This window comes from Monodelphis domestica, chromosome 1 (genome assembly GCF_027887165.1).
Source record: "Monodelphis domestica isolate mMonDom1 chromosome 1, mMonDom1.pri, whole genome shotgun sequence".
Taxonomy (NCBI): Eukaryota; Metazoa; Chordata; class Mammalia; order Didelphimorphia; family Didelphidae; genus Monodelphis; species Monodelphis domestica.
Genome location: NC_077227.1, coordinates 406,506,757 through 406,534,390, shown reverse-complemented (window position 1 = coordinate 406,534,390; position 27,634 = coordinate 406,506,757). Strand labels below are relative to the sequence as shown.

The following is a 27,634-nucleotide window of genomic DNA, read 5'->3' as shown; positions in this document are numbered from 1 at the left end:
TATAAGGGAGATTGGGAGTTTGTATAGCAGCAGAAGAGAGAGGAGTGGGGAAATGCTGGTCAAGAATGGTTGAAAGACAAATATGGTTATGTTCTCAACAAACTCCACAAATTACCATTATGGAAGGATCCTGCACATCTCTCTCCCCTCTGTTGGTTGATCTCACACCCTTTGGGACCATCCCAGGTCTCTTTTTGGAGACCACTGCTTTAATATAATCAATTCACTTTATGGATAAAGGAATGGGAGCCTTGAGAGGTTAAATAACTTGCCCTAGGTCACAAGGGTGTCAAGTAAAAAGCTAGGATTAAAATCCAAGGTCTAACTCCAAATCTAGTACTCTCAGCTACACGCCAAATGAAGAAATAGGCATAACAACTTATAGTATATGAACATTCTTGGAGGACAATCTGTGCCAGGACAAGGGTGAACAATTCATAATTATTCAGTCTTTAATTGAGTCATGGGGGTTTATTGGAAATGCACACGAAAAGAGGAAGAATTCATGAGGTCAGAGGGAGAGGAAAGACTAAGCCAAAATACAAAAACAGTTAGTTAGGGAATTTCATGAGAAGCTGATAGTCATGGAGCATCTAAACAGCAATGGCTCCCAGTGAAAAAAAACTAATTCATATATTGAAAGGCATGGCAGTCCTAAGGTGGATCCGAGCTTGGAATATATAGGCTAAGATCCCAGGTGACACACTTATCTTCAACAGGCCCATATTAGATGGCAGAACCAGAAAGACCTAGACAATGGCAGAGGGAGCCCAGCTATAGCTCCCAAAATATGGAAATAATTCTCCTGTGGAAATGAAGCTGTGCCTGCAGGAAAACAACTTTTCCATCTCCAGTTGTGACTCCTATTTGTCAGTCCTCTCCTGCTTCAGTTTTTAACATATTGGACGTTGGCTCCCAAAAGCAGAAAGTTCTAGAAATGAAAGTCCAGAGAAAACAAGAAAGATCATTCTCTGCTCCCTGAAGAAACAACTCTAATTTAAGAAGAGACAAGTCATTTCCCTTGAGAACTATTGGGAAAAGAAAGTCCCATTCTAACTAAAATGAAATCAACCCACAGAGGTCATAAATACTCCCCAGACTCTGTGATCTTAGTAAAACACAGCCTCTGTCAACAGCTTTCCTATTTATCTGTCATTTCATAAACTGATGCCTTTCTGGAGGACCAGCATAAATGTCACTTTCTGTCACCTAAATTTTCTCTCCCAAGCATACAACATCAAAATTGTGAGTGGTCTGGCATTACACTCCTGCCCCCTGATTCATTTCCCTTCACCTAGAAGGGAATCTATTTCTAAAACTTAAGGCAACATCAGATTACTTCAGCTGTTGTTCACAAATGGAGGTCATTTTCATCTTCTTCTTTTGCATCATCACCATCATCATCATCATCATCATCATCATTATCATCATCATCATCATCATCATCATTATCATCATTGAGGCAATTTAGTACAATGGAAAGAGCTTTGCCTCTAGAGTCGGAGACCCTGGATATAAATCCAACTTCTGATGCTTAGTAACTGTATGACCTTGGACAATCATTGACAAGCATTTATCAAGTACCAATTACGTGACTGGTACTGGTGAGGTGCTTGGGACATAAAAAATAATCTCTGCTCCCAAGAATCTTATAGTCCACGAGAAAAGTGACAATCTCTTTAGACTTAGCTTCCTTATCTATAAAATGAGGAGACTGGATTAATTGGTCTCCAAGGTCCCTCCAGTTCTATATCACCATCATCCTGAATGTTTCTATTAATTATATCCTTCCTACTAGTGTTCTCAACAGAACTAAATAATGTAGAATCATCTGAATTTTGCAAATAAGAGGTGACCATGTATTTGCAGAGTTTTCCTTGGATACCTTGCTCATAGTGGCATTTCTCCTTCCAGTGATTCATATTATTTCTATAATGGCTGAGTGGTATGGACAATTGAGTATTTTAAGTCATTTTGGAGACTTATGTAGACTAACTGTTTATATGATCCACACTCCTTATATCACTTCTTATTTATTCTGTAAGTATATAAGAGCCTCGTAACCAGAAAAGAGCTGAGAAACTACATCTCCCTCCCTTCTTTGTATATCTAAGAAACAATGGGTATAGAATATTACATATATGGTCAGATTCAGTTTATGTGCTTGGTTTGCTGAACTGTTTTCTTTCTTTCCTTTATCATCTGTGGCTTATTAGATAGGGGACAGAGATTATCAGAAATAGAGGTGAAAATGAAAGATATAAAACATTTTGTTGAGTCCAGGGTACCTCCTCTGCATCTTGGCAGACCAAGATGGACTAGGGATGTGGAATACTGCATTTAATGTCAGAGTTAACTGATGTGATGATTAACTTTGCCAACTTTTCTCCCTAGCTCCCCTTTTTTTATTATTATAAGGGATGGTTCACAAGGAGAGGGCAGAGGTAGGGAAACATTCAGAAACATAGTTGATGTTAACAATGATGACAAAAAAGATGCTAATCATTTTTAACCCTTTACCTTCTGTCTTAGAATTGATACTATATATTGGATCCAAGGCAGAAGAATGGTAAGGACTGAGCATTTGGGGTTAAGTGACTTGCCCAGGGTCACAAAGCTAGGAAGAATCCGAGGTCAAATTTGAACCCAGGTCCTCACATTTCTAGACCTGGCTCTCTATACACTTAGTCATCTAGAAGCCTCAAAAAGCCAATAATTTTTAAAGGCTAAGAGTCCTGATTTGCAATGGTTTTTAGGAGGAATTTCAAGCTCCATCCCTATCCCTACTTCCTAGGTAGGGAGTTCATTTTGGGGTTCTTTTGTCAGTCCAGAAGTTCCAGTTCTTAATTCTGCTTATTCAGGGGAGTCCAAGAACATTCTGCTACATCGGAGCCCCTTGCTGGAACCAAAGCAGACAGCATCTTGCTATAGGACTATGCAAACACACTCACATCAGTCCCCTAACTCTATCTCTTAGCAGCAGCCTAAATATCTGAGCCGAATTCCTCCTTGAGATTTCTCATGTTGCCACTTCCCCTCCAACCTATCCTTTGTTCTTGTACTCAAAGTCCCTCAGAGGGCCCCCATCAACCATCCCCTCCAGACGTTTACTTCTTAGGCATCAGATTCTACTCACTGACCTGGTATGGTTGCAGAAGGAGGTCATACAGCTGAATGTTCTTCGGCAAAGGAAGAGGAAAGCCTACCTGCAGATTTTCTGAAAATTACCACAGAACAGAGAGGGCTGTTACTCAGAGAACCCACGAAGGGCAGGGAGATCGCCAAGCACTTCAAATGCTGTCCAGGGTCACTAGAACCCACCTCCTATGCCCTTCCTTACTTCCATATTTCAGAAGTAAGGCTTTTATGTGTGAGTGTTAGACTCCCCGCCTGTGCTGGTTACAACACCTCCACGTGATGAGCTTCCCCACATTTAGCTAGGCTACTCACTGGGCCCATACTCAAAGCCTCTCCACGGCAGCTGGACATGGCAGAGCCTGTGCTCTGCTCTCCCAGTCTTTGAGAGCCACAAGGGTGCTCAATGCAGTCAACGCAGACATTGGGAAGGGACCGTAGAGGACTGTTTTTCTAATATAATTGTTAGGAGAGGGAAGCAATGCAGAACACTAGAAAGAGATGGATGCAGGAGACAGAGGACCTGGATGCAAATCCTGTCTCTGGTGCTTACCACCTCCACATTAGCTTACAACATCCCTGCTCCCTGACAGCCCAAGGGAAGCAAGATCCTGGCAAGATGCTCAGGTCTTTCCCAATTCTGTCTCCTTGTGCTATTTGGTATTTCTCAGAAACATTCACATTCATAATCTCAAGTGAACATTACAAATATTTTGAGAGGAAAGTAAGGCAGAAGGGGCTCCTAAATCCATTTTTTCCAGATGGAAAAACTCATGGTTTGCCCAAGATAGAATGAGAAGCAGAACTAGGACTAGACCCAAGGACACTTGACTCCCTGGCCAAGCCCCTTTCCATTTCTCATGGCACACCCAAAGAAGAGGTTTATTATTTGCTTAAAGAAGACTTCAAAAGCTGCCTCTTACCATTGATAGCAGGTAACAGGGTGCTCAGAGTGTAGTAATTCAGGATTGCCTGTATTAAGGGCACCTGGAGAGATGGATAAGGAACACACAAACAGTATGTGAGCTGAGGCAAAGGGACATAAACAAAATCGGGAAAAGAGTATAGATGATGACAAAAATAACAAATGAAAAAAAAACCTGAAGTGGAATGCTCTATAATTATAATGATGAAGTTTGGTCCTGAATAAAGAAAGACAAAATGTGTTTCTCTCCATTATAGAAGTGGGGGACTAGAATGTCAGTTAGTTTAGCTGAGCTTCTTTTTTCCCTCTTTTGTTTTTTTAATTCCTGAATTCAAATATTTACCTCAGATATTTATTAGCTATGTGACTCTGGGCAAGTCACTTAACCCCTGTTTACCTTAGTCTCATCATATGTAATATGAGGATAATAATAGCAATTACCTCTCAGGGTTATTTTAAGGATCAAATGAAATACTATTTATAGAGGACTCAGCACATGGCAGGAACTATATAAATATTATCTGGTATTATTGTTCTCATCTTCACTATCCTCATTATGTCTTACAAGGTTCTATGGGAAGGAAAATCTAGAAGTCTATACAAGAGGTATAAAAATACAAAAATTTAAATTTAAAAGAAAAAAATGTTTAAAAACACAAATCGAAAAATTGAAAATCATAACCCACAATGTGAAAGGACTTAATAGTAAGCTGGAATCATCCTTATCAATCTTTTCATAGAAGCAAGAGCCACTAAATGATATATAAGGATGCCTGCCATTGAATATTAATTTAGAAAATTATGTATTAATATGATATAGATTCAATTGTGCTTTTATTTACTTATTTTGTCAAATATTTCCCAATGACATTTTAATCTGTTTCCAGCAACACTCAGAAGTTTGCAGCCACATTGGCCCAGGGCTGTATGTTGAACACCTCTGCTCTAGTCTAACCCTTTCACTTCACCGAGGTGGAAACTAATGACCAGAATGGGAAAAGGACCTTTCCTGAATCCCAGATGATCTATATTAGTGGAACGTGTTCCCCTACCAAACATATTTAAATATGTTTAGACATTGAATTCTGGGGCAGCTAGGGTACTCAGTAGATAGAGTCAAGTCTAGAGGTGGGAGTTCCTGGGTTCAAACTTGACCTCAGATATTTCCTAGCTGTGAGACCTGGGCAAGTCACATAATTTTTTGCCTCAGTTTTCTCATCTGTAAAATGAGCTGGAGAAGGAAATGGCAAACCACACCAGGATCTTTGCCAAGAAAATCCCAAATAGGGCCATGAAATAACTGAAATAACCAAATAACAATAGACCTTCTGACAATCCTCCAAAGCCTTCTGCTTGCTTTCTTTTCTATGTCATGCTATTCCCCTCTCCCTCTCACTCTGAAGATTTAGGGTAATGCCAGTATGGGCATGCATAGAATAAGTGGGAACTTAAAAAGCCTGAATTTGCCAGAACCTGAGAATGCAGGCTCTAGAAGTGTCCACAAATAACAGGCAAACCAATTCCAGAGCAGGTGTCCATTAATGTCTTCTCTTTACTCTGATTTCCTCATTTGGATGAGTCCTTTAGCAACCTTCCGAAGTTGCCAAACTTTTTTGCTCCTGATCCAATATTCTTTGCCCTGAATAGTGAAATTTGATTTGGCACCAATGAAGGTTTTTTTAGGTTTGGGCCTTGGGATTTCTTCATCTCCCCTTGCCTTCCTCCTACCCTTTCCTCTATTTCCATTACTTGGGTGGGACTCAAATGAGGAGTCTTTGCATTTCTCAAGGTAGAGATGTCAGTGAGGCTTTCCCCAAACCAGGTGAGAAGAGCAGGCAACAAACTGCAGCTAAGGACAGAGATTGGGTGAATGTGGAATTTTCTGGATGTGGAGCACTATACCATTCCTTTTGAGAATTACTGATCAGAGTTCAATCAAAAATAACTTATTAAGTTACTTATGACCAAGGATAATCTAGAACCAACTTCAAATAACTCCAGAGAACTAATTGTTATTACATTTTTGTTGTGAGCCCTGAAATCAGCAAATACTTCAAATCAGAGCTTGATAGATTATTTGTTGATTATCTAGACCAGGGGTCCCAAAACTATGACCCACAGGCCACATGCAGCCCCCTGAGGCCATGTATCTGACCCCCACCACACTTCTGGAAGGGGCACCTCTTTCATTGGTGGTCAGTGAAAGGAGCACTGTATGAAGTGGCACCACAAAGTGAGGTGTTGCTCATGTACAGTACTACTTCCAGTGACACAATCCTTTGTGTGGTGCCTTAGAACAAGGCGCTGAGCAAAGGATTATGTGGTTGTACAATGGAAGACATCAGTATGGTAAGCGGCAATATGGGGGAGGGGATTCTGCACTGAGTACTGTGTATACTGCTGCCCAGTTAGGGTTAGGGTTAGGGTCAGGGTTAGGTTTTTATAGTTCGGCCCTCCAACAGTCGAAGAATAGAGAACTGGCCCCCTATGTAAAAAGTTTGGGGACCCCTGGTCTAGGCTTAAGAAAGTGATGGTGAAAATGATGTATACTAAACTTAAGTGTCTTGAGTACATTTTTCCATCTGGAGTGGAAATCTCCATATCAATATATCAGTTAATATCAATCAAATAATATCAATCAATACCCACTCAGATCCCACCTTCTTCAGGAAGCCTTCCCAAATCCCTCTACCACATCCCAATTTATTCTGAGCTTCCAAAACACTGATTATCTACTCCTTCACTTGGACTTAATTAGTCTCTTTAACCAGTAACAACTTCCTCCTTCCACCTCATCAGACCTCACACAGCACTTCTTTTCAACCTTCCTCAGTAATGTTGTATATTATAGTTCTCTAAGTCTGTATTTGTCTCCTACTAAACAGTCGAGCTCACTGAGGGCAAGAACTAATCATGTCTTTTCTTAAACTCCCCTCCTCACACTTTGTATATACTTTTCATAAAGAAGGAATTTAATAAATGGATGTTGAATAAATGAATATATATGCATATACATTCATGTTTTCATTTTAGACTCTTTATCCTGTCCTAGTTTATGTTATTACTTAATTTCCTGTTTGTATGCCCTGTCTCTCCACTTAGAATTTGAAGCTATGGTCCAAAGGAAAATGTAAATAAATCTCTTCTCCCTGGCTTCCCTCTACTATGACCCAGAACAGAAATGGAAACAGAGGGGAGCTCAAGAAAGATATAGAGAATGAATAACAAAGAATGAAAATAACTTACATTTATTGGGCCAATATTTGAGTCTTTCAGTTCCATGGTCAACTTACTATGCAAGGAAAGAGAGAAACATGTTACTCCACAGTTTAGTTTTTACTAATTCATTGACCTGTGTGGTATATAATAATTCTCCACACTTCTAGATAGAGAAATAATGGACTCATTATGCAGAGTGAGGCATATTTACTGGGGAGGGGTATGATATGGCTAATGTGGGTATTTGTTTTGATTGATTATAAATGTGTTTTGTATTTTTTGCTTTCTAAGTGGGAGGCAAGAAAGAAAGAATTTAGAGCTAAAAGTAAAATAAAACCAAAACGTTAAAAAATTTAAATGTAAGAATTGCTTATTAGGGAAATATAGGAAATAAAAAATTTTAAACAACAAAAGTAAGCTAGATAAAATTAGAACTGTTTTATCAACTTAATAAATGTTTATTGATTAATTGATTGGATTCTCCTTGTTACAGGTCTTCAAAAGAAGGCTGAGTAACTTCATATCAGGAATGCCATCAAAGGGATTCCTGTCCAAGTGCAGCTTAAATTGGATGTCCTATGGCAGTGATGGTGAATCTATGGCATGTGTGCCAAAAAGGGCACACAGAGTTCTTTCTGCGGGCATGCCTGCCATTGCTCACCAGAGTTCATTACTAGAAGGTCAGAAGGACTCAGAGTGGAGCTGTTCTCCTCCCACTTTCCATGCACCTGAGGACATTCCTCAATTCCTCTGCCCCTCTGCCTAGCAGTCCAATGGGAGTGCTTCCTCCCTCCTCTGTATAGGGTAAGGTACTGACAGAGACGCGGGCTGATGGGCTGATATGCTGCATGAGGGTGCAGAACAGATAGCAAGTTTAGTCTGTGGTGAAGGTGATTCTCATGGTGGGGTGAGAGAGGAGCTAGGTTTGAGGGGAGCAGAGCTCACAGTGTGACACATAGCTGGAAGGGAGCAGAGCACTGGGACCACTCCCCTCCTCCTCTCCATATGCACCTTTCATCACCTGCCCCTCTCCCCAGCAGCCCAATGGAAACGCTTCTTCCCTCTCTTGTCTGGGGTAAATGTGGGGCTGGGGAAGAGGTGGGGAAGGAAGGGTGGGGCATGGCACAGTCTGAGGTGGGGGGCAGGGCCCAGCACTCCATCTCTAAAAGGTTTGCCATCATTGCCCTATGAGATTCCTTACAAATTGAAATTCTAAGATTTGAACTTAGTTATGGGAGCACCCCAAAGAACTTAAACTTGAATAATTAAGTTTTTGATGGCATTGAACTTGTCCATTCCCCTAGAGGAAATTTTGTCCGCTATGAAACCTTATTGACATTGCACTATCCCCCCCAAATCCAGGTTACGTGATTGCCAAACCTTCCTCTCACTGTCTATCCACCCCATTACTACTAGAAGATATTGAGCCAAAAACTCTCTGAGAAAACACAAATGCTGGTGAGACATAACAAAGGAAGACTGCACTAATGATAGGATCAGCAAGACAAAAGTTTCTTTCCCATAGTGGGTTGACAACAATAACATAATAAAACTAGTCACTGTCAAGTCTTCTACTCCTGGGGAATCAGCCACAGTTTTCTATAAACTGTGGAAAATTGAAACTATGAAGTTAAGAAATAAAAGGAGAGAACCATGAGAAAACCATTTTTTTGCCTCTTACCTTCCTGGCTTCACAGAAGAGATAAGTCTGCTAGCATTCACGCCCATGGTAGCTGAGACAGTGGTTGTCTAGAAAAAAGGAGCGACATCAATAACACCTGTACTTAGCATGAAATGATAATGTCAGTCCAGAGATTTGGTGAGCTCTCCTTGGGAATGGAGCTTAGAAAACCAGGGAGAATGGGTCAGGGCATATGATAAAGTAATATCTACAGAATCTTAGAATGTTAGAACTGAAAGGAAGCTTAGAACATAAAAAAGACCTAGATAAAAATAGATACATAGATGATATAATAAAAAAATGGATAAATCCTTAGAACATAGAACTAACTTTTTACATATTTTTGCTAACTTTTAACTGATATTTACCATTTCCTTCGATTACTAATTTTTAAAAAAACATGATTCTGGGAAGGGATTCATAGCCATTACTAGACTACCAAGGGATCCACAGCATACAACAAAGTTAAGAACATCCAATCGAGTGCTACCCATCACCTTGCAAAATGTTCAGAGACTATCTTTTCTGAAGTCTCAGAATAAATTAACAATGAAGCCTGAACTAGACTTAGATCCTTAGCTTTGGAGTGACAGGACCTAGATTTGAACACTATTTTGGCAACTTCCTATATGATCCTGGGAAAATAATTTGACTTTGTTGGACCTCAATTTTCTCAGCTATAAAATAAGAGTGCTGAATTAGATGATTTCTAAGGTGCCTTTAAACTCTAAATCCTGCCAGAAGTGATTGTACATGCCTGTCATCTCTGCTGACTGGGGAGGCTAAGGGTGGTGAATCCTACAAGCTGGGGTGTTCTGAGATCCAGTAGGTCTAAAATTGATTGGGGGGTGTCCACACTAAGTCTGTTGCTAACATGATGAGCAGAAGTGACTACCAGGATGTCAAAGGAAGACTGAACTAACCCAGGTCAGAATGAGAACAAGTAAAAAGTTCATCACAATCAGTAGCTGCGTTGTCCTATGAATAGATACTATACTTATAGCCTAAGAGAAAGAGAGCCAATATCAAAATAAATAAAAATTCCTTTAAATCCTATGATCCTATGTATCCCAGATCAATGTCTCTTTTCTCCATCATGCTCTCTCTACAGATTAGTTACTGTTTATGCAAAACTCTTTATGCAGCAATATTGTGAAAATTTTTTTCAACAAAATCATAATTGAGGAGTTAAGTGGACTCTGATTTTGAATTAATCACATATATGGAATCCAAGTAATTCAGACAATAAGAGCAAAAAATAGGTACCTTGTGTCCATGCTATCTATTTATCCAAATAACAGGAATGATGACTCTAAGGGAGTAATCTCTAATCTCTAACCTGCAATTTTGCAAACACAAGCCTGGTGATAGCCAATGTCACTACTATTGAGGGGTGTCCTGCACTTAAGAGATTTGTTAACCAATCTTTCCCCATTGGCTGGCCCCTCACTGACCATACTGAGCAAGAAGAGAGGTGCCCGGATGGAATTGGGTAGGATGACAAAAGCCTGGAGGTCCATCACTGGCATGAGGGTCACATTCCCTGGACTGAAGATCATAACAGGAGGTGAAGAGGTTGACATTTGAAGCTCCATTTGCATATTGGGATACAGCTTGCCCAACTGCAGAAAGGTAAGAGGACACATTAAGGATGATCAAGGACAAGGGCAGAGGAACATGTGTATATTGAGTGGCTCAGCCATATTCATCCTTAATTCTCTAGACAAGTAAGTCTTCATTTTTCATAATCCTTTGAAACAAAATAATACCACAGTTTCAACTATATCAGCCTGTTTCCCAAGATTAAACTACTGGTAATGGGAAGGCAGATAAAGGGAAAAGGGAATTAAGGGGACAACTAGGTGACTCAGTAAATAGATAGCCAGGCTAAGCATCAGGAGGTTATGGGTTCAAACATGGCCTCAGATATTTCCTTCCTACGTGTGTGACTCTGGGCAAGTCATCTAACCCTAATTGCCTAGTCCTTACTGTTTTTCTGCCTTGGAACCAATACTTATTGATTGTAAGAGAGAAGATAAAGATTTTAAAAACATTTTCTAAAAGGGAATAATCATTTATATAGTGATTACTTTGTGCCAGGCACTGTACTAAGTGCTTTATAAATGTTATCTCATGACAGTCTTTCAAGGTATGTAGGTATTTTCCCCATTGTTAGATGAGGAAACTGAGGCAGAAATTAAATAAGTGACTTGCCAAGGTTGTACAGCTGTATTTGAATTCAAAACCTAGTGCTCTACCAACTGTACCACTTAGCTGCTAGCTCGTAGACTTGTCTTGGTAGACAAGAATAAAATTTAGATGTCTACTGTGTCTACTCCTAAAGTCAAGTTTGGTCACAGTAGTCAAGAGAACTTAATAAAATTTGCTGACCTGTGCCAGATCCTAATTCTGTTCTCTACTATCTGAGTAACTTTAGGTAGGCCACTTATTTTCCCTGGGTCTTGGTTTACTCATATATAAAATGAGGAGATTAGATTGGATGAACTCTAAGGTGGTTTCCAGCTATAAAATTGACTCCCGAAAATGAATTCTTTTCAACAATAACCCACCTCACAGAATTTTTAGTGCCTAAGAGACTAAAAGGATATCTTAAGAGTTTCTGGAACCACCAAGGGAATGTAAATGCTTTGAGACTAAGTGAGTTTGTCTTATTCCTTCTGAAAACTGGGAAGGGGGAGGGGTCCTTACCTGAGGGACCAGAGCTCTAAAGGAGGAAGTAGTCAGTCGGATGTGAAACTGTGGTGGGATCTGCAGCAAAAGAAACACAATAGAATTTAGAACTGATGGAGAACTCAGAGTACTCCTGCTAAGAAGACATCAAGGGCAGACTATCAGTTTTCTAGAATATAAGGAGTATCTCATCTAGAAATGGACCTTCTTAGCAATCTACTTCTTTACCAATCAGTGGATGTTGCCATGGTAATTGGGGGAACAGTTCTAAAATTACTACTGGGGTAAGAGAATGGACCCACCAAAAACCAACATGCTCCCATCCCAAATTAGGCCTTTTGGTTGACTTTCTTAAAGAAGAGAAATGGTCAAAAGAGAGGCATCTGTTCATGAATACAAAGGACTCCCTCCTTTGCAGTTGATACATGGCCCTAGAGTTTATTGTGAGCAATAAAAGTTTGGAGGGAGTCTATACCAGATACTCCTTCCAGAAGTCCTAAAGCCAAGACATCAAAGGTCTTCTCTCTCAGCTTCCTTACAATCTCCCCTTCCCCCATATTTGGACTAGCTGCCGAATAAGATCAACTTTGCTCTGTGAAAATATAGAAGACTTTTATGTTATTATCCCTTTTTTAGGAAAATGTTGAGAATAATTTCCCAGAAACCATAAAGAACCTATGCTAGGATTTTGACCAGCCAGACCCACTCCACCTTGAGGGTCTCCCAAGCCCCTCCATTTCAAATTCACTTTCTCCATCCCAACCCATAATGATCACAGAATCCTAGAACCTCAAAGATATAAAGAAATTTAGTCTAATTTAACCAATGCTTGATATATGTACTTATGTGTATATATATATTTATATATGGATACATATATAAATATTTATATATAAATGAACAAACCATGAGAGCAAGACAAGAACTCTACTTAAGACAATGACCAGCAATGATTCCAGAGGACCAGTGATACAGAATATTGCCCATCTTCTAATACAGAGGGTATAGATTCAAGATACAGAAATGAAACTTTTTGCCATTATTTATGGCCAATAGAGGAATATGTTTTACTTGAGTTGTGAAAAGAGGGTCAGAAAGGAGGGAAAAATATGAATTCCTGATAACTGGAGAGAAAGAATAAAAACTAAGAATGTGAGATCCTTCAGAGCCACTGTCCCCACTCTCTTTGTTCTATCCAAATCTATAATTCTAGGGATTCTATGAAATGGCTATTCCCCAGTCCTGGAAGAGAGATAGTGGAACTTTAGCCTCAACTCAATCAAACTCTGGTTTTATTTTATAACCTCAGAAGTAACTTCCTCCAAATCTTCTTTCTTACCATATCTTACCATATCATCTGTGATGGTGAAGTTCATTACGCCTTCCTCCCAGTAAACTTGGCTGGCCATATTAAAGACACAGTCAGAAATTCCAAAGTAAACCATGAGGCCTTGATTTTCTGGGAAGTTCATGGCAGGAGGTTCAAAGGGAATAAGAGATTGATGAGATTTTCGGCTGAAAAATTTACCCTGCAGAGAGAGAGAGAGAGAGAGAGAGAGAGAGAGAGAGAGAGAGAGAGAGAGAGAGAGAGAGAGAGAGAGAGAGAGAGAGACAGAGACAGAGACAGAGACAGAGACAGAGACAGAGACAGAGACAGAGACAGAGAGGCAGAGAGAGAGAGAGATCATTAACTAAGGGCTTTTACTAAAAAAAAAAAAAAGAAGAAGAATGTACCCAAATCAAGCCCAGGAATTAGCTTTCTAAGGTCACATGTATACACAGAGTAGATGGTCAACCACATTGTGTGATATGAACACTTCCTTAAAGGACTACCAAACACTCCACACCACAAAAATCTCCCTCACCAGTGACCTAGAAGCCCAACCATTAGAGATTCATTCCTTTACACTGAAGTGTGGTCTTGCTATCTCAGAGTCTCAGTTTTCCCCTTTATAAAAAGAGTATTTGAACTACCCACTTCACAGGGTTGGAGTGAGGAAAATGTTTCATAAACTTTAAAGTACTGCAAAAATGTGAGCTATTATTATTGATTGTCCTGAATGAATACTACTCTCTCTGGGGATCATGATATGCTTAGTGACATTACATAGATAAATACTTTCTCATACAATTCACAAGGTCATATCTACCTAGAAAATCACTCATTTATATAGTACTTTGGTACAGTTAAGAGGTGAGGCATAAAGGCTATGAATCATGTCTCCCCTTATAGTGTCTAGTTCCAGGCTCTATATACTGTAGTTCCTTGGCCAATAATTCAAATTGAGCCAGGTAGCCTGATATCTGGGAGTGTGTGGCCAGTGTACTTTTCCCAGTCATGCTCGTTGAGGAGTAGCTACCACCTTAGTTTCTCAAAGTCAGATGAGTGGGGCTCCTCACCTTAAAAGGCGTATCCAAGCTGTGATATGTTGCCTGTGGTGGCCCCTCCAGGGAATAATCCATGGCAGTCAATTGGTCAATCTTGGCTATGACTAGAAACCAAAAAAAGAGAAACATGGGATCAACCTCTTTCTCACAACATTCTAGGGTGCTATGACTGACTTGCAGATCCCACAGATTCACCCAGTGTTTAAATGATCCCTGTTGAATCAAAAGTGACCATGATCAGTGTTCCATTCTATATATTATCCCTGCAAATGTCATAGCACCATAGACAGATTTGTGAGCTGTCTATCCTAATCATCACAAGATAACTGTTTATTTAGGTCTAGTTGCTCAGGATATGATGGTTCTGTCTGAAGTAGTATGATAGCTAAGTGTCCATTGACCACTTCGTTTTAGGAATAGTGATGTACCAAGACCTTTAAACCTTCCCTGACTCCTCTTGGGGAAAATGACCTCTTTATCAGAATTTGGAACATGCCTTTCTTTCCCTTCAATGAAGGGTTGGGGACCATGGATATGGAAAATTGTATGAATTGTTAAATATGGTTAATGTTCTGGTAAATTTTGCCAAACATTTAAAAATGTTGTATTCTTCTTTTTCCTTTTAAATTTGTGTGTATTTACTTGTGTGCAGTAAAGAGACAGAATAATTCATAGAGATTTGGTCTTGAAGCCAAGAAGATCTAGGTTTGAGTCCTGCCTCTTACACATAAAGGCTCTGTGGCTCCAAGCAAGACACTTAAACTCTCTAATCTAGGTAACATTCTAAGACCATAAATTTCAGAGAAGGTACTGACCTGCATTGGCAGAGGAAGTTTCCTCTTCTAGAAGTCTCCAATATCAATGAAATTACAGTTCCAGTTCTTATCTCTATCATAGATTCATACATCCTATAACACCTTACCTTTTGCAGGGACCTCCCCTCCTGCACAACCTTACAAGAGATATTGTAGTCAATGAGTTTCCAAGCAATAAGCTAGAGAACTGAGCCCGTTATTTAAGCCAAACATAAAAAGGAAATGAAGTCAAGTGTGATTTAATTCCCAAATTCATTACAAATGAAGCTTGGTATCATTCATGATTTGTATTATCTGTGCTTCAACCTCCATTGAAATGGATGATTTGAAACCTAGCACCATAGCTTCCACTTCTCACACAATTTGAAAATGGTCTGTAGAACCTGGGATTCATACCTGGGAGAGTCTGAAGATACGGTTGAAGGTGTGATGCAACTGATTTCTTGATTATCTCGCAGATCTAAGCAGAGTGAAATAGGTCAGAGTCAGAGGAAGCTGTGGGGAAGTGTCAGGAGAGCTGTCCTGGGAACTGAGAAGACTTGGGCTTCAGTCCTGCCTCTGGCAAAAATTGGTTGTGTGACCCTGGGTAAGTTATACAACCTTCCGGTACTCCAATATAAGTTAAAGAGAAGAGGCCAGCCCACTTGAGTAAAGAATCTTTCCCTATTTGGGAGTTCTCTATAGAAATGAAATCAGAGAACCAGTCCTGATCATGGCAGTTATAGATAATAGATTGTGAGAGGATCTTAGACACTTTAGGGTAATTGAGGCCCAGAGAGGGAAAGTAATTTACCCAAGTTCACAAAAAACCAGCATGTTAGTTGCATAAATGAGGTTAGAATCCAAGTCTTCTGATTCCCTTTGCAAAATTCCTCCCACTACAACTTTGATCCATCCCTTTCATCCCTTTGCCTTCCTTAATGGTATTTTCTGAGAGCAATGCTAAGACACAGTGATTAAAGTATTAGACCTCAGTCCTAATGGGTGGCATAAAGAATTCTAGCCTCATCCTGCTCACATCCTTGCCCATCCTTGTCCTTTACTGAGAAGCAGCAGTGGAGAGGAGAATATTGGCTACTGGGTGAGTGGGGTCAAAGTTCTCTCAAGACAGCATGGTATAGGGGAAAGAGCACTGACTCTGATGTCAAAAGGTCTAGGTTTAAATCCCACTTCGGAAATTTGGGCACCTTTGGACAAGCCACATAACCTTTGGGTAAGCCTTCTCATCTGTAAAATGAAAGATTGGATTAAGATGGTGTCTGAGGTCTCCTCCAGCTCCTATGACCTTGGCTCTTTACCATCTCATCCTGGTCACTGTTTGGTCACCCCAAAGCACAAGGATGGTAAAACAAAGAGCCCCTGTTCTTTTGAAAAGGTGGGTTCCTGGAAACCACATAAATGGGATTGTTCCAGGCAAAATAGAAGCAAGTAGGCAGCAATACAGATAGAGCACTGGATTGGGGAATACCTGAGTTCAGATCAAGCCACAGACACTTGCTAATTATGTGACTCTGGGCAAGTCACTTCATCTTTGTCTGCCTCCATTTCCTTATCTACAAAATGGGGACAACAATTTCATCTACTTCCCAAGGTTGTTTTGGGAATAAAATGATATTTGGGAGATAATATTTGTAAAGTACTTTATAAACCTGGAATTCTCTCCCTCCTTAATGCTGCCTCCTGGCTTCCTTCAAGTTCTAGCTAAAATTTCATCTTCTATAAGAAGCCTTTCCTGATAGCTTTACATGCTAATGCTTTCCCTCTGCTGATTATCTTTAATTTATCTTGTTTATACCCAGTTGCTTGTATGCTGCCTCCCCCCATTAGATTATGAAGTCCTTGAGAGCAGGAATTATTCTTGCCTATCTCTGTATCCCCAGTACTTAAGCATAGTGCCTGGCACATTTTGTTGTTCAGTCATTCTTCAGTTGTGTCCAACTCTTCATCATCCCATTTGGAGTTTTCTCAGTAAAAATACTAGAGTGGTTTGCTATTTCCTTCTCCTGTTCATTTTTATAGATGAAAAAACTGAGGCAAATAGAATAAAGTGACTTGTCCAGGGTCACAAAGCTAGAATGTGTCTGAGGTCAGATTTGAACTCATAAAGATGAGTTTTCCTGACTTCAGGCCTGAAATCCACTATGCCACCTAACTGTCTGATACATAATGGACACAATAAAAGATTGTTGATTTGTCATGGCTTACCATAAAAGAGAAGATCAAGAACCATTAAAGAGGAATTCCAACTCCTACCCTTTAATGTTCTAGGCTAAAGAGGATCAAAGAAGACAACAGCTCACATTTCTTTAGCACTTTAAACACTGCAAGGCATTTTCCTCACAACAATGCTGGGGGGAAGGTAGTATAAACATGATTATTCCCATTCTATAGATGAGGAAAGTGAGGTTAATAATATATATTTTAGGGGGCAGCTGGGTAGCTCAGTGGATTGAGAGCTAGGCCTAGAGATGGGAGGTCCTAGGTTCAAATCTGGCCTCAGACACTTCCCAGCTGTGTGAACCTGGGCAAGTCACTTGATCCCCATTGCCTAGCCCTTACCACTCTTCTGCCTTGGAGCCAATACACAGTATTGACTCCAAGACGGAAGGTAAGGGTTTATAAAATAAATAAATAAATAATATATATTTTACTTAGTCTTTTAAGGCTTGCAATGAATTCTCCTTAGGAGACGATCACAAGGAGTATAGTAGAGGAATTATTGTTTTCATGTGAACAAATTGCTGCTAAGGGAAGTGAAATGACTTGCCCATCCTCATAAAAGACTAAGAAGAAAATGGAACTTTATCCTAGTTCTTCAGTACTGTGTTCTTTCTACCACATCAGCTCAATGGATAGAGTGCTGGTCTAAGAGTAAGGAAAATCTGAGTTCAAATGCTACCTCATATGCTCTATGACCCTGATCAAGTCATTTATTCTCTGATTCAGTTTCTTCAACTGTAAATTGGGAATAATAGCACCTACCTCCCAGAGTTGTTGTGAGGCATTTTGCAAAGAGCTTTGCACATCTTAAATATGAAGGGTAACTGCTTTCAAGGGACAATAAAGGAGACAGAAGAAATCTTAGCACTCATTTGTAATTATAGTGCCTAGGAGTACAATTCTGTAATTGCAACAATTGGCTATGGGAAAAAGGATTTGAAAAAGACTAATTACAGTCCAGAGCTCTCATTTGCCTGTTACCTTCTCGTCTAAGATCTTTCTGAATTTGGATTCAATAAGGTCTCGGAAAAGATTCAGCAACCACCTGAGGAGACAAACACAAGGACCCCAAGTCAAGCACAAACCAGAAAGCCTATGACTGGAGCTACCCTGGGCTTGAGGTAAGGGGGAAAACTTCAAACTATCCCCTAACTGTGACCAAGGACTATCTGAAGGAAACAACATCTGGAGAGATTTTCCCAGATATGGCTAGTACTTGGGAAGGCATACAGTAAGTATATCAAATGGAACCGGCACATTTATTCAGCATCTCCTCCAGCATACAGGAGTGACAGCTGAATTAAGTTGTAATGCCTAGGGAGCAGTGCAAGGAGTCATAGCTCTACATGTGCAGACTTGGGGATAAGGTAATAATAGGGCATTAAAATTAGGAACTATAAGCCACAGACACCCACCTTACCAACCCTGACAATCTCCTATGTGGCATTTCCTTGGAAAAGTCCAAAGAGACTGTGAGATCCCAACCCTGTCTCAGACAAAAACTCATGGATCCACATGGAATTTAGAGATAGAGGAATGTAAGAGATCATGTAATCCAACCTTGTTTTACATAGGAGGAAACTGAGACCTAAAGAGCAGAAGTAGCATAAAGGGGAAGACCACATAGCATTAAATGACAGTGCCCAGGATTCCAACCCAGGCCCATTGATTCCAAATCCAAAGTTCTTTCCACTAAAAGGTTGTAAAGTTATTGACTAGAAATTTATTTCTCAACGATTATTTTTTAAACCCTTACCTTCTGAGTCTTAGAGTTGAAATAACTATTGATTCCAAGGCAGAAGAACAATAAGGTCCAGGCAACTGGGGTTAGGTGACTTGCCAAGGGTCACACAGCTAAGAAGAATCTGAGACCATATTTGAATTCAGGACCTTCTATCTCTAGGCCTGGCTCTTTACTCACAGCTACCTTGCTGCTCCTATTCTAGATTTTTTTTTTGAGCAGGTGAGATACAAATTGATTTTCCAATGATCCAACTCTCACAAACCTTCAAGGAACACAATCCTGACTCTGCCAACTTGTGTAGCCCATACTTCAACAAGAATCTCCTCTTTAATAGTCAACAAATGGTTGTCTAATCCTTGTATAAATATCTCCAATGAAGAGGGCATTAACCAACTCTCCTGGCAGCTTGTCCACTTTTGGACATCTCTCAGGAGGTTTTTCTGGACATATAAATCTCAATATGTCTCCCTACAACTTCACCATCTTGGTTGTCCTTTTTTTCAGCCTATCAATGTTCCAAAGACATTGTGCTCAAACAGAGCACAGCACTCCAAATATAATCTGATCCACACAGAGTGTTATTGTTGTTCAGTTGTATCAGTCATGTCTCACTCTTTGTGACACCGGTTTGGAGTTTTCTTGGCAGAGATACTGGAGTGGTTTGCCATTTCCTTCTCCAGCTAATTTTAAAGATGAGGAAACTGAGGCAAACACAGTTACACAGCTAGTAAGTGTCAGAGGCTGGTTTTGAACTTAAGTCTTCCTGAATCCAGGCCTGGCACTATGTCAACTGCTCCACCTAGCTGTCCTAAAAGCATTTGTGTATTTGCTCTATTAGCAAATGAACAAAAGGGACTGTCTTCCCCAAAAGATTTGTCTTTGTTAATGCAACTAATTTACTTTCTTGAATTCTATGTCATATTATTGACTCACCCTGAATTTCTAGTCTGTCAAAAACTATAGATTTTTTTTTCAGAGAAATTGTCATCTATCAATGCCACTACTATCTTGTATTCATGAGGTTGATTTTTTTTAAACAAGTTTAACACTTTACATTTATCTGCATTTCACCATATTAGATTTGATTCAATATTCTACCCTTTCAAGACCTTTTTGCATTCTAAGTCTATTTTCTGGTGTCTTAGTCACTTATGTCATAGAGGACAATCATGGTTGAACCTTTGTGCCCCTATTAGAGAAAGAATTGTGAGGTGGATAGACCATGTTATTGTCCCAAAGGATGATTTTAGAAGTCTTAAGAGTTACCTACCCAATCCTTCCAGAAAAGTCCAGCTCAACTTCAGCAATATGACAGCTACATTGTTTGTTGGTGACTGTGGGTCTCCCAGAACTATCACTGCCCAATTTCAGATCTACTGAAATGGAAATACCTTTAACCTCCATACTGAAGGAACCCTTTACTTTCCTAGTAGAGAAAAAAAAAGATTATTGGAATGATTCAAACAACTGGGGCTAAGAATGGTTCTGCTAAGAGAAGGAGTGTGTTGTGCATACTACGTTTTGAGAACTGTTCAAGAAAAGAAAATTCCTTTTTATAGCAAGATTTTGTCCCCAGGGTTTAGAAATGACCTGTAGGCTTTGAAAGGCTGCACCATTCAAGGGCTGGGATGACTTTTGGCAAAACCTAACAAGTTGGAAAAGCTTTGGATGCAAGTCCAACAATGACTTTTTGTCATCATTTGAGACCCAGGTTAAGTTTGGGTATGTTCATAGCCAGAACTTTCATCACCATGGGTTGATTTTTAGTATGACAATAGTAGAGGAAGGGTCCATTGCTATGATATGCAGCACTGAAATATTTCCAGGGATACAGCTATAATGGACCTCTGGGACTTTGACCAAGCTATCATCAAAAAGAGAGATAATGCTTCCTCTCTGCTATAGACATGTCAGGCAGTACAATGGTGACTGATAAGGGGATTCTATGAGGAAGAAGCATGAACTATGCCATGCTTGTTCCTGAGCCACTTCCCCAAGCCTCCCTACCTTTAAGGATCCTACAACCATGATGTCTCTGTCCCAGGATCACCTTTTCTCATTGCTATGTCAGGGAACCTGTACCTTGGGAACATTGATAGTGATGGATATGCTGGCCCTGCTCTAAGGATTCTGCTCTTCCCCATTCCCTGTCCCCCCATAATGGATTTGATTGAAATGTCAAGAATTTCTAGTTATGGGTTACTACAGAAAGACTCTTTATCAAACTGTTTCTCAATTTTTGTTTCAGAATACATAGTTATCATAAAATCTAAAGGCTCCATGAGTTCCCCTACTTCACCAGCTCACCATAATTCTTTGCCTTCTTTTTCTTGGCTTGGAAGAACCATAGGTGTGTGTATGGGTCAGAGGGAAGAGAGGTGGAAAGAAGTAGTCTTATGGGCATAGAAAGGGTCAATGACTTAGGCTCTATTAATGAGTATTAGAAAGGTCTAAGGGACACTATTAAGATACCAGGCCTAGAAAGATAAATGGTAAAAGGTGGGTAAACTCCAGGGTCAGGAGGAAAATAAGATGGAAGAGAGAGGGACCTGGCAAAGGTCCATTTCATGGCTTTGCTGTGGGAACCTTGGGGTGCTGCAGCCATAATGCCTCATCTGGCAAGATGGGAACTGCTCATTAATGCACTAACCACAGGAGATGATGCTGAATCTGAGCATTTTCAGAGTGAGGACCATGCAAAATGCTCAAGTGATCCTCCATGAGATTAATTAGTATGTTATAGTAGAGTCTAGAGTCCAAGATTCTGGCCCACGCTCTGCAGTTCTTTAGCTGTGTGATCTTGTAGAATTGCTTCCTCTTTCTGTACCTATTTCCTTATCTGTAAAACGAGGGGATTTGGGCTAACTGAGCTTAAAGTTCCCTTCCAGTTCTGACATTCTCTGTTGTATTTTCTAAGGTTCTTTATAGCTCTGACATCTAAGAATTCTATGACTTTGAATCTTCACCTCAGAGAAGACAGGGTCGTAAAATAGAGAAACCCTTGTGAAAAATAAAAGCTTGCCACAAAACCCAACTTACAAAATGGACTTGCGGGCTTTTCCATCTCCTTTCAGATGGATAAAGGCATTGGAGATAGATGCTCTTAGACCTTCACCAGGGATCAGTTCTAGTTTAGAGTTCTTTAGCTCAACACTTTGTATCATAATCCTAGAAAAGAAAAAAATATATATGATGAAGCCAGAGGAAACCAAGGCACCTGGGAGGGGTGGCTAAGCAGAAATATCAGGATCTTGAATCCAGGATCTCTGGAGGCTCATTATGACGAGCCTTAAAGGGGTTTTCCTTAAAGGGTTACAGCGTCTCAGTCAAATTGTATTTTTAATAGTTTGCACAACATGTTAATAACTCAAAATTTTTTATAACTTCAAGGGTTACAAAATGCTTTTCTTACAACTCAATCTGAGATGGCACTAGCATTATCATTCCCATTTAACAGATGGAGGAAAATAAGGCCAGGTGACAGGAAGTGATTTGCTCAGGATGACATTGAGGGTCAGAATCAAGATTTAAGCCCAGGTCACCTGAATCCAAGGCCAGTACCCAGTCTATGATGACCCTCAGCTATATTATCTGAGCACTTCTCATGTTCATTATTTTCTACTCCTTTGCCTACACTGTTAACTCTTTGAAATCAGGTCAGAATGAATATCTCTACATGGGAAGAAATGAAAAAAAAATAACTCAAATAGCAATAATGTGAACAGTTCACATTCCTATAGGACTCTAATACTACAAAAATTTTCCTTTAAAATTGTAACCCCTTCAAGTATATGGAAAAGGGAACAGTCCCATTTCATTAACTCTGGTGAGGATAGGCCTATAATTGGTAGAGATGAATATTTCTTAAACCTCACATTTAGTTGTTTTGTTTTTTTTAAACCTGTACCTACTATGTTAGAATCAATACTAAGTATTAGTTCCAAGGAGGAAGAGCTGTAAGCCTAGACAATCGGGGTTAAGTGACTTGCCCAGGGTCACAGAGCTAAGAAGTTTCTGAGGTCAGATTTGAACCCAGAACCTCTCATCTCTAGGCCAAGCTCTCTATTCATTAAGTAATCAGCTGCCCCAATTCAATTTTTTAAGATGCCTCTTACCCCTCCTTAGCTATGTCCTCTAAATCTCAATCTTGCCATGAGTAGAACTCCCCAAAATGAAGGTATATACTCTTATTCACCATTTTTTTTCTAGACTTTCTAGTCTTTCTAGACTTCAACCTCCCTGAATTGGGAATTAGTAACTATGGAAAGAAGCCTATTTCTAAAGCTTCCTCTGAATTCTATATTCTAACAGTGACTCCAGAGAGTTCCTGACCCAATAGGGAAGGTTCTTTAATTCTCCCTCTTCCTATCCCCTGAGACTGTCTAATACCCCTTCCAAGGGTCTATAGTCCACACCTCTAGATTCCAAGCTTTCCATCTTACCTCTTGAATTCATACTCCCCGCGTCCTAAATGTTTTATCTTAAAATCCCCTTCAAAATCAGGCATAGTGATCTCCAACAGTTCCTTTTCCAAGGCAGACACTCCCTTAACACCAGCTGGGGAGAAAGAGACAGAGTTGAATGGTATAGAAGGATGAGTAGAGGGGAGTTATCAAGAGCTTTAAGTGCCAAACGGGAATTTCTGTTTGATTCTAGAGATAATAGGGAGCCATTGGAGTTTTTTGAGTAAGGGTTTGTGTGTATAAGTAACATCTTCAGACCTAACCAAGCTTTAGGAAAATCACTTTTATAGCCATGTGCAAGATAGTTTAAAATCAAGACAGAGAAGGTAGTAGACTAATTAGGAAGCTACAAGGGTCTTCACAAGAAGTAATAAGGATCTGAACTCGTGTGGTAGCTACATGAGTAGAGAGGAGACACTTGAGATATCGTGGAACTTGATTATTTGATTAGATAGGTAGGATGAAGTGAGAGTGAGGAGGTTACAAACCTAGGTGACTAGAAGGCTGTTGGAGCCTTGAACAATAACAGTACGGGTTTGGAAGAAAGGCATAAAGACTAGAGCTAGACATGCATAATATCCATATAGTCAGAGGCTAGATAGGGCTGGATATATGCATTCATATATCATATATACACAAATATATACATACACAAATGTTTTTGTTTGACCTTCATTTTTGAAGAAGACCAACGACATCATGGGGTATTGTCTTGACTTGGATGTGATTTAGATTTAAGTAAGCAGAGTCATCAGCCTCACTCTCTTCCAGAATCACCAAAGACCAGTGTGGCAGAACAAGTTGGGATGACCAACGAAGGCCTGGGATATAATGGATGACTTTGGCATTCTTTGATGTCTGACCAAGCTCTAAGTGTTCCACAGTATTTTCTTCCACTACTTTCCTGTTCTCATCTGCCCATTTCACTAGGGAAAGTCTTCAGATGCTTGGGGTAGACATTGCTCTAAGTTACTGATAGGTTTGAGGTCTGTCAATTACCCTCAAACAGGACTGGATATATCTAGCTCCAGTCTAAGATAGATAGATAGCTAGACAGACAGCCAGCCAGCCAGACAGGTAGAGAGATAGAGAGAGAGAGAGAGAGAGAGAGAGAGAGAGAGAGAGAGAGAGAGAGAGAGAGAGAGATAAAGAGAGAGAGAAGGAAGGATGGATTTATAGATAGATACAAAGATATATAGATTAGACAGACAGACATAGACAAAAAGACATAGATAGATAGATAGATAGATGAGAGAGAGAGAGAGAGAGAGAGAAGGAAGGATGGATAGATAGATAGATAGATAGATAGATAGATAGATAGATACAAAGATATATAGATTAGACAGACAGACATAGACAGAGACATAGATAGACAGATTGATAGACAGACACAGACAGATTTTATCTCCTAACACCAGAAATTACTTTATATTTGTTTTGTATTTAATTATCTATGTATATATGGTTTCCTTCCAGTAGAATGTAAGTTCCTTGAGGGCAGGTACTATTTCTTTTTTGTCTTTATACTTCCAATATCTAGAGTAATTCTTTCAACAGAGTAAGTATTAAAGACATGTTTGCTGTATTGAATTAAACTGAGGATTCAATTTGGATTTACCCTAGTGTTGAAAATAGAACCTGAGAAGATAGAGAAGAAATTTTGAACCAATCAACTACAGACAATTATTTACTAAGTGCCTACATGTGCCAGGAACTATGCTATCAGGAATACAATGATAAAAATACAACAGTCCTTACCCTCAGGGAGCTTACATTCCATGGAGGATAATACATAATGGGCCTGAGGGTCAGGAAACCTACTGTCTAGTCCAGGCTCTGCCAATAACCAGCTATGTAGCCTTAACTTCTCTGTGGTTTGGTTTTTCCCATTTTTAAAACAGGATTAAATCATGATACTCTACTACCATCCTCACATTTAGAAAGCTATAAGGGGCCAAGAAAATGAGAGCCACTGTGACTGTTTTTTTTTTTATATATATATACTACATATTCATATAGTACTTTATGATGGTTCTGAGCAAAGAGGCAAATCACTTCATTCATCCTGAAAACATGCCTCCCATCAGGAAGGAGGAAGAATAGGAGAGAGGGAAAAAGTTGAGGATACTCCATAACAATGGTATTGATGGGAACTAGGCTCCAGTCCAGGTGCCAGCACATATTACAGGCCAGGGGTTATCAGGACCCAGGAGAGATTCCATGTATAGAGTTACCAGGGCACCTGGCCCAGGGGAGGGGGCAGAGGGACCTTGATTTTTCTCCATAAAATCCTGTCCCCACTACTCAAGGAACTTCACTTCTCCCAGGTCAGGCCACATCTCCCTGCTAACTCCAGTGAAAACTTTGCCTGAGATGAACAGAGCTTGAATGACAAATTCTTTTGAAGGGAGACAGAGCCCTGAACACTACAGTATGGGGGAGGTGTCCTCTGGGTCCACCTCTTCCCAGCTTATTGTTGAACAAATTTCACCCTGTTTTCCTTTACCATTGGCATTTCTGTCCAATAAGGCTAATATTTAACTGCCTCCTGACCTTTACCCCCACTCATTTTGTATCCTAAAGCTATAGCCCAAAGTATTTTGTGCCTTTGACAACCTAAATTTACATCCACTCAAAGCTCTGACCTAGAAGTCAGGGAATCTGACTTCTAATCTTGCTTTTGCCACTGACTCAGGGTGTGACTTTGGACAAATTGCTTCCTCTCTCTGAGGCCCAGTTTCCTCTTCTGTTAAAATAAGACAATTAGACTACAATGATTTCTAATATCCCTTCGAGTTCTCATAGACTGTGTTGTAAGATGGGTAAGACAAATTGCTCATTGAGCAGTTGGGAGGAACTCAATCATTGTTGGAACTTTGCCCAATTATTGTCAAGGGGCATTGATTTCTCCCCCCGCCCCCCATCTCCTGCTTATCCTCCTCCTCCTCTTCTTCCTCCTCCTCTTGCTCTCTGTCTCTCCCCTGAATCTTTTTTTTTCTTTCCCTTCTCCTTGTCATTCTTTTATTTCAACAAGTCTTTAGGAAGATTAATCCTGGATTTTGTACTCCTCTGGATAGCTTCCTTCATGAAGCAGTTAATGACATTTATAGAGCCCCTTAAGGTCTGTACCTATTATCTCATTGTATTCATCCAGGGTTCTATATGTGACAGAATGCCTTCCCTTGAGTAAGATTCCCTCCTCTGGGCTGTCAGCTCACAGACTATCAATCCTCATTTGACAAGGGGAAACTCAGAAAAGAGGAAGCCTCTGATTAAAGATTCTAAAACTGAGAGTTGGAAGAGACTTCAGGGATCATCTAGTCCAACCCTCTCATGTTACAGATGAGGAAACTGAGGACCTGCTCCAGGTAATTAAGCAAGTGAGTGGCTGAGCTGGGATCCAAACCCAAGCCCTCTGGTGAGTGTGTCTATCTAATTTCCCAAGCTCCCTTCCTAGGGTACTAGCTAGGTACACTGGGTATAGTAGGGAAAGGCAGGGAATAAGCATTTACTACAAGCCTACCATGTCCCAGGCACTGTGTTCAATGCTTTACAAATATTATCTCCCTGGTTCTTCACCCCAGTTCTGGGAATTTGGTGCAATTATCAACTCCAGGGTCATATAGATAGTAAGTACTTGAGACTAAATTTGAACTCAGATATTCCCTACTACAGGTCTCTTCCCTGTCCCATTGCACCAACACATTACACTAAGGAAGGTACTAAATTATCGGGGTGGGGGGGGTGGCTGCACTGCCTGAAAAATCACAATTGATTAGATTCTCTCCATAATTAGTCCGATGAATTAGTCTCAGAAATCTAAAATATATTTCTATAGCAACCGAGTAGGGATGCATTTTATAATTCCCATTTTACAGATGAAGAAAGTGAGGTTCTGAGAAGGCAAGTGACCTACTTTAATCTTAAACTATAAGTAGCAAAGCTCGGGCTAGAACCCAGGTCTTCTGATGCCAACTCTACCAAACCCCCTAACTGTGAGTTAACTACAAGTTAGATGTGGGAAGCCTTGAAAGATATGCCAGATCCTTACCATAATTCAGGCCCTTCTGAGTGATCCTGGCCACAATTCCTGGATTGCTGGCACCAACCCTAGAACCCAGAACTTCCAAGAGCAGCAACAGAAATGCCAACACCCAGCTCTGAACCCTCATCATCGCCTCAAGGTTCTTCCTTATGAAAAGGGGGTTCAGATACTCTGCAGGTGTCTCCCACAGTGTAAAAGGAAGCAGGAGAGGACTCTCATTTATAGCAGGGTGGAGGAAGAATCTGTGAGAGGGAGGGCCTAACTGAATTGCTCTGGAAGTTCCAAGGTTCTGAAATGAAAAGGAAAGA

At 40.1% G+C, this 27,634-nt stretch overlaps 1 protein-coding gene across 1 annotated transcript; it reads right to left on the bottom strand.

Annotated features, from left to right (window-relative positions):
• Window positions 1–434: 434 nt before the first annotated feature.
• Window positions 435–27,634, bottom strand: LOC100032863 (lipopolysaccharide-binding protein). The gene is made up of 15 exons (XM_007474377.3): window positions 27,333–27,634; window positions 23,261–23,375; window positions 21,858–21,986; window positions 20,089–20,244; window positions 18,056–18,119; window positions 15,251–15,314; window positions 14,052–14,143; window positions 13,001–13,180; window positions 11,670–11,729; window positions 10,415–10,582; window positions 8,961–9,028; window positions 7,307–7,352; window positions 4,059–4,122; window positions 3,141–3,217; window positions 435–931 (listed from the first exon to the last, which is right to left on the bottom strand). The coding sequence occupies exons 1-15, from the start codon at window positions 27,454–27,456 to the stop codon at window positions 887–889; spliced, it is 1,452 nt and encodes a 483-aa protein (XP_007474439.2). The 5' UTR covers window positions 27,457–27,634; the 3' UTR covers window positions 435–886.

Coding starts and splice junctions, on each gene's coding strand:
- LOC100032863 (XM_007474377.3), bottom strand. CDS start 27,456: ATGATGAGGGTTCAGAGCTGGGTGTTGGCATTTCTGTTGCTGCTCTTG. Junction 11,730..13,000: donor TCACCATCACAGATGATATG/GTAAGATATGGT, acceptor CTTTTGCTGCAG/ATCCCACCACAGTTTCACAT. Junction 7,353..8,960: donor TCTTCTGTGAAGCCAGGAAG/GTAAGAGGCAAA, acceptor TTCCTTGCATAG/TAAGTTGACCATGGAACTGA.